We start from the raw sequence: 6,611 nt of genomic DNA, 5'->3' as shown, positions 1-6,611 counted from the left end.
TCTTTCCATGAGCCCCCCCTTTATTTTTTCTCTCCCTGTCCCCCCCCCAGGAAAAACAATTTGGGAACTGGTGGTGGAACAATTTGAGGATTTACTGGTGCGGATCCTGCTGCTGGCCGCCTGCATCTCCTTCGTGAGTGTCACCCGCGGGGGGGGGGACACTCGGGGACCCCCCCCCGCGTGACACATTTAGGGACGTGTCCTTGAGGAAGGGGGGGGGTCGATTTTTATTTTTTTTATTTTTTTTATTTTTATTTTTCTGGGGGGATCCGGTGTCGTCTCGAGCGTCGGCGGGGGGGGGGGGACACGCAGCTGAGGGTTTTTTTTTTTTTTTTTTTTTTTTTTTTTTCCCCCCCCCCGAAGGTGCTGGCGTGGTTTGAGGAGGGGGAGGAGACCATCACGGCGTTCGTGGAGCCCTTCGTCATCCTCCTCATCCTCGTGGCCAACGCCGTGGTGGGCGTGTGGCAGGTAAAAAAAAAAAAAAAGGGGGGGGGGGACTGGGAGGGGGGGGACTGGGAGGAGGGGGGGGGTACTGGGAGGAGGGGGGGGATACTGGGAGGGGGTGGGGGGGCACTGGGAGGGGGGTGGGGATGTTGGGAGGGGGTGGGGATGGGGTTTGGGGGCGCTGGGAGGGGGGTGGGGGATACTGGGAGGAGGGTGGGGATACTGGGAGGGGGGTGGGGGATACTGGGAGGGGGGTGGGGGATACTGGGAGGGGGTTTGGGGGATACTGGGAGGGGGTTGGGGATGTGGGGACGAGGCTTGGGGGTGCTGGGAGGGGGTTGGGGGATACTGGGAGGGGGTTGGGGGCGCTGGGATGGGGTTGGGGATGGGGTTTGGGGGCACTGGGATGGGGTTGGGGGATACTGGGAGGGGGTTGGGGGCGCTGGGATGGGGTTGGGGATGGGGTTTGGGGGCACTGGGATGGGGTTGGGGGATACTGGGAGGGGGTTGGGGATACTAGGAGGGGGTTGGGGACGTGGGGACGAGGGTTGGGGGTGCTGGGAGGGGGTTGGGGGCGCTGGGATGGGTTTGGGGGATACTGGGAGGGGGGTGGGGGCGCTGGGATGGGGTTGGGGATGGGGTTTGGGGGCACTGGGATGGGGTTGGGGGATACTGGGAGGGGGTTGGGGATACTGGGAGGGGGTTGGGGACGTGGGGACGAGGGTTGGGGGTGCTGGGAGGGGGTTGGGGGCGCTGGGATGGGGTTGGGGGATACTGGGAGGGGGGTGGGGATACTGGGAGGGGGGTGGGGGCGCTGGGATGGGGTTGGGGATGGGGTTTGGGGGCACTGGGATGGGGTTGGGGGATACTGGGAGGGGGTTGGGGATACTGGGAGGGGGGTGGGGGGATACTGGGAGGGGGTTTGGGGGCACTGGGATGGGGTTGGGGGATACTGGGAGGGGGTTGGGGGACACTGGGATGGGGTTGGGGGGCACTGGGATGGGATTGGGGGATACTGGGATGGGTTAGGGACGTTGGGATGGGGTTGGGGACAGGGTTTGGGGACACTGGGATGGGTTTGGGGGATACTGGGAGGGGTTTGGGGACACTGGGATGGGGTTGGGGGGACATGAGGACAGGGCTTGGGGACGGGGTTGGGGACACGGGGATGGGTTTGGGGACAAGTTTGGGGACAAGTTTGGGGACGTGAGGACAAGTTTGGGGACATGGGGACAAGTTTGGGGACAAGTTTGGGGGCGCAGGGACAAGTTTGGGGACAAGTTTGGGGACACGTGGACAAGTTTGGGGACAATTTTGGGGACGCAGGCACAATTTTGGGGACGCAGGGACAAGTTTGGGGACACAGGGACAAGTTTGGGGACAAGTTTGGGGACATGAGGACAAGTTTGGGGACACGGGGACAAGTTTGGGGACGCGGGGACAAGTTTTGGGATGTGGGGACAAGTTTGGGGACACGGGGACAAGTTTGGGGACAAGTTTGGGGACGTGGGGACAAGTTTTGGGATGTGGGGACAAGTTTTGGGACAAGTTTGGGGACATGGGGACAAGTTTGGGGACACGGGGACAAGTTTGGGGACAAGTTTGGGGACATGGGGACAAGTTTGGGGACACGTGGACAAGTTTGGGGACAATTTTGGGGACGCAGGCACAATTTTGGGGACACAGGGACAAGTTTGGGGACACAGGGACAAGTTTGGGGACAAGTTTTGGGACGTGGGGACAAGTTTGGGGACACGGGGACAAGTTTGGGGACAAGTTTGGGGACAAGTTTGGGGACAAGTTCGGCGACACGGGGCCGGCATCGGGAACCGCCTCCGGAACGCCGCGCCAGCGCCCGGCACGGCAACGCAACCGCAGGGACCCGTCCGCGGACGTCCGCCCTGACCATCCCCGTGTCTTTCCCGTGTCTTTCCCGTGTCTTTCCCGTGTCTTTCCCGTGTTTTTCCCGTGTCTTTCCCGTGTCTTTCCCGTGTCTTTCCCCGCGCCGGCGGCAGGAGCGGAACGCGGAGAACGCCATCGAGGCGCTGAAGGAGTACGAGCCGGAGATGGGGAAGGTTTACCGCGCCGACCGCAAAGCCGTGCAGCGCATCAAGGCGCGGGACCTCGTCCCCGGGGACATCGCCGAGGTGGCCGGTGAGGGGGGGGGGACGGGGCATACTGGGCGTACTGGGCGTACTGGGAAGGCTGGGAGGGGGGGGGACACGCCGGGGACATAGGGACGCCGGAGGGAGGGGCGCACGGGGGGGACACCGGGCTGCTGGCGGATCCCGAGGAACCCCCCCTGCTGAGTCCCTGGAGGGTCCCAGTAAGCCCCGGTAGCTCCCAGTAAGCCCCGGTAGCTCCCAGTAAGCCCTGGTAGCTCCCAGTAAGCCCCGGTAGCTGCCAGTAAGCTCCAGTAGCTCCCAATAAGCCCCAGGAGCTCCCAGGAGCTCTTAGTAGCTCTCAGTAGCACCCAGTAAGCCCCGGTAGCTCCCAGTAAGCTCCAGTAGCTTCCAGTAAGCCCCGGTAGCTCCCAGTAAGCTTCAGTAGTTCCCAGTAAGTCCCAGGAGCTCTCAGGAGCTCTCAGTAACACCCAGTAAGCCCCGGTAGCTCCCAGTAAGCCCTGGTAGCTCCCAGTAAGCCCCGGTAGCTCCCAGTGAGCTCCAGTAGCTCCCAGTAAGTCCCAGGAGCTCCCAGGAGCTCTCAGTAGCTCTCAGTCACCCCCAGTAAGCCCCAGTAGCCCCCAGTAAGCGCCGGTAGCTCCCAGTAAGCCCCAGTAGCTCTCAGTAAGCCCTGGTAACTCCCAGTAGCTCCCAGTAACCCCTAGTAGCTCTCAGTAAGCCCCAGTAGCTCCCAGTAGCTCTCAGTAAGCACCAGTAGCCTCCAGTAAGCCCTAGTATCTCTCAGTAACCCCTAGTAGCCCCCAGTAAGTCCCAGTAGCTCCCAGTAAGCCCCAGTAGCTCCCAGGAGCTCTCAGTAGCTCTCAGTAACCCCCAGTAAGCCCTAGTAGCTCCCAGTAGCCCCCAGTAAGCCCCAGTAACCCCTAGTAGCCCCCAGTAAGCCCCAGTAGCTCTCAGTAAGCCCCAGTGGCTCCCAGTAAGCCCCAGTAGCCCCCAGTAGCTCTCAGGAGGCCCTAGTAGCCCCCAGTAAACCCCAGTAGCTCCCAGTAATTCCCAGTAGCTCCTAGTAAGCCCCAGTAGCTCCCGGTAGCTCCTAGTAAGCTCCAGTAACCCCCAGTAACTGCTGGCAGTTCCCAGTAGCCCCCCGTAGCCCTCAGTAAGCTCCAGTAGCTCCCAGTAGCCCCCAGTGAGAGCCCCAGTAGCTCCCAGTAAGCCCCGGTAGTAACTGCTGGTAGTTCCCAGTAGCCCCCAGTAAGCCCTAGTAGCTCCCAGTAAGCCCCAGTAACTCCCAGTAACCCCCAGTAATTGCTGGCAGTTCCTAGTAGCCCCCCAGTAAGCCCCAGTAGCTCCCAATAAGCCCCAGTATCTGCTGGCAGTTCCTAGTAGCCCCCAGTAAGCCCCAGTAGCCCCCAGTAACTGCTGGCAGTTCCCAGTAGCCCCCAGTAAGCCCCCAGTAACTGCTGGCAGTTCCTAGTGAGCCCCAGTAGCCCCCAGTAACCTCCAGTAGCCCCCAGTAGTCCCCAGTAACCGCTGCCAGTTCCCAGTAACCCCCAGTAGCTCCCAGTTACCCCCCACAGCAGCTCCCAGTCACTCCCAGTAACTCTCAGTCATTGCTGGGGGCTCCCAGTAGCTCCCCTTACCCCCCTCCCAGTAGCCCCCAGCAACCCCCAGGAGCTCCCTTACCCCCTCCCAGCGCTCCCAGTATAACCCCCAGCTCTCCCAGTATAACTCCCAGTGCTCCCAGTAACTCCCAGTTCCCTCCCTCCAGTGGGAGACAAAGTCCCGGCCGACATCCGCATCATCTCCATCAAGTCGACGACGCTGCGGGTCGACCAGTCCATCCTCACTGGTATGGGACTGGGAGAGACTGGGATCCGACTGGGACGGACTGGGAGGGAGGGGGACGGACTGGGATGGGACTGGGGGGGACTGAAATGGGACTGGGGGGGGCTGGGATGGGACTGGAGGGGGACGGGGACAGACTGGAATGGACTGGGACTGGGATGGGACGGGGAGAGGCTGGAACGGACTGGGATGGGACTGGGGGGGAACTGGGATGGAACTAAGGGGGATGGGGTTGGGACTGGGATGGATAGGGATGAACTGGGTGGGATGGGGACAGATGGGCATGGACTGGGGGGGACTGGGATGGACTGGGACGGCACTGGAGGGAACTGGGATGGACTGGAGGGGAACTGAGAGGGACTGGGATGGACTGGGACGGGACTGGAGGGAACTGGGATGGACTGGAGGAGAACTGAGAGGGACTGGGATGGACTAAGGGGGAGTCGGACAGGACTGGGACGGAATGGGACGGGACTAGGATGGAATGGGACAGGACTGGGATGGACTGGGATGGGAGTAGCAGGAACTGGGATGGAACTGGGGGGGACTGGGATGGACTGGGACGGGACTGGAGGGAACTGGGATGGACGGGGGGGAACTGAAAGGGACTGGGATGGACTAAGGGGGAGTGGGACAGGACTGGGACGGAATGGGACGGGACTAGGACAGAATGGGATGGAACTGGGACGGACTGGGATGGGACTAGGGGGAACTGGGATGGAACTGGGGGGGACTGGGATGGACTGGGACGGGACTGGAGGGAACTGGGATGGACTGGAGGGGAACCGAGAGGGACTCGATGGAGTAAGGGGGAGTGGGGCAGGACTGGGATGGGACTAGGACGGAACGGGACAGGACTGGGATGGACTGGGATGGGAGTAGGGGGAACTGGGATGGAACTGGGGGGGACTGGGATGGACTGGGACGGGACTGGAGGGAACTGGGATGGACGGGGGGGAACCGAAAGGGACTGGGATGGACTAAGGGGGAGTGGGACAGGACTGGGACGGGATTAGGACGGAATGGGACAGGACTGGGATGGAACTGGGCCGGACTGGGATGGAACTGGGCCGGACTGGGAGGTGGCCCAGCGGCTGTGTCCCCCCCCAGGGGAGTCGGTGTCGGTGATCAAACACACGGAGCCCGTCCCCGACCCCCGCGCCGTCAACCAGGACAAGAAGAACATGCTCTTCTCCGTGAGCGCCACTCGCGTGTCATCGCGTGTCATCCCGTGTCATCCCGTGTCATCACGTGTCACCCCGTGTCATCGCGTGTCATCCCGTGTCCGTCACCCCCGCGTCCGTCCCACCCCACGTCCCCCCGTGTCCTCACCCCGTGTCCTCACCCCGTGTCCTCACCCCGTGTCCTCACCCCGTGTCGTCCCGTGTCATCGCGTGTCATCGCGTGTCACTCCGTGTCATCCCCGTGTCCGTCACCCCCGCGTCCGTCCCACCCCACGTCCACCCGTGTCCCACCCCGTGTCCTCCGTGTCCCGCCCCTGCGTCCCACCACGTCTCCCGTGTCCCACCACGTGTCTCTCCGTGTCCCTTCCGTGTCCAACCATGTTCTCCGTGTCCCACCACGCATCCCATGATGTCCCACCACATTCCATGTCTCACCACGTGTCCCATGATGTCTCCGTGTCCCACCACGTGTCCCATGATGTCCCACCACGTTCCGTGTCCCACCACATGTCCCGTGATGTCCCACCACGCATCCCATGATGTCCCACCACGTTCCCTGTGTCCCACCACGCGTCCCATGATGTCCCACCACGTTCCGTGTCCCACCATGTCCCATGATGTCCCACCACATGTCCCCATGTCCCACCACGTTCCCCGTGTCCCACCATGTGTCCTGTGATGTCCCACCACACGTCCCATGATGTCCCACCACATTCCATGTCCCACCACGTGTCCCATGATGTCTCTGTGTCCCACCACATGTCCCATGATGTCCAACCACATGTCCCGTGATGTCCCACCACGCGTCCCATGATGTTCCACCACATTCCGTGTCCCACCATGTCCCATGATGTCCCACCACGTGTCCCCATGTCCCACCACGTTCCCCGTGTCCCACCACGTGTCCCATGATGTCTCTGTGTCCCACCATGTGTCCCATGACGTCCCACCATGTGTCCCATGATGTCCCACCACGTTCCCTGTGTCCCACCATGCGTCCCATGATGTCCCACCACGT

The 6,611-nt window shown here is 62.3% G+C and overlaps 1 protein-coding gene across 1 annotated transcript in view; it reads left to right on the top strand.

Moving 5' to 3' along the window:
* Positions 1-55: 55 nt before the first annotated feature.
* The window catches only part of LOC128138049 (sarcoplasmic/endoplasmic reticulum calcium ATPase 1-like), a 30,799-nt gene continuing 24,243 nt past the window's right edge, over positions 56-6,611 (top strand). The window contains 5 exon segments of the mRNA XM_052779333.1: positions 56-133; positions 364-468; positions 2,460-2,598; positions 4,333-4,413; positions 5,520-5,605. Of these exon segments, the coding sequence (XP_052635293.1) occupies positions 2,511-2,598; positions 4,333-4,413; positions 5,520-5,605 (255 nt within the window). The 5' untranslated portion in view covers positions 56-133; positions 364-468; positions 2,460-2,510.

Source organism: Harpia harpyja, assembly GCF_026419915.1.
Source record: "Harpia harpyja isolate bHarHar1 chromosome 28 unlocalized genomic scaffold, bHarHar1 primary haplotype SUPER_28_unloc_1, whole genome shotgun sequence".
Lineage (NCBI taxonomy): Eukaryota > Metazoa > Chordata > Aves > Accipitriformes > Accipitridae > Harpia > Harpia harpyja.
Note: the sequence above shows the minus strand (reverse complement) of the source record. Positions and strands in the feature narration are given on the sequence as shown.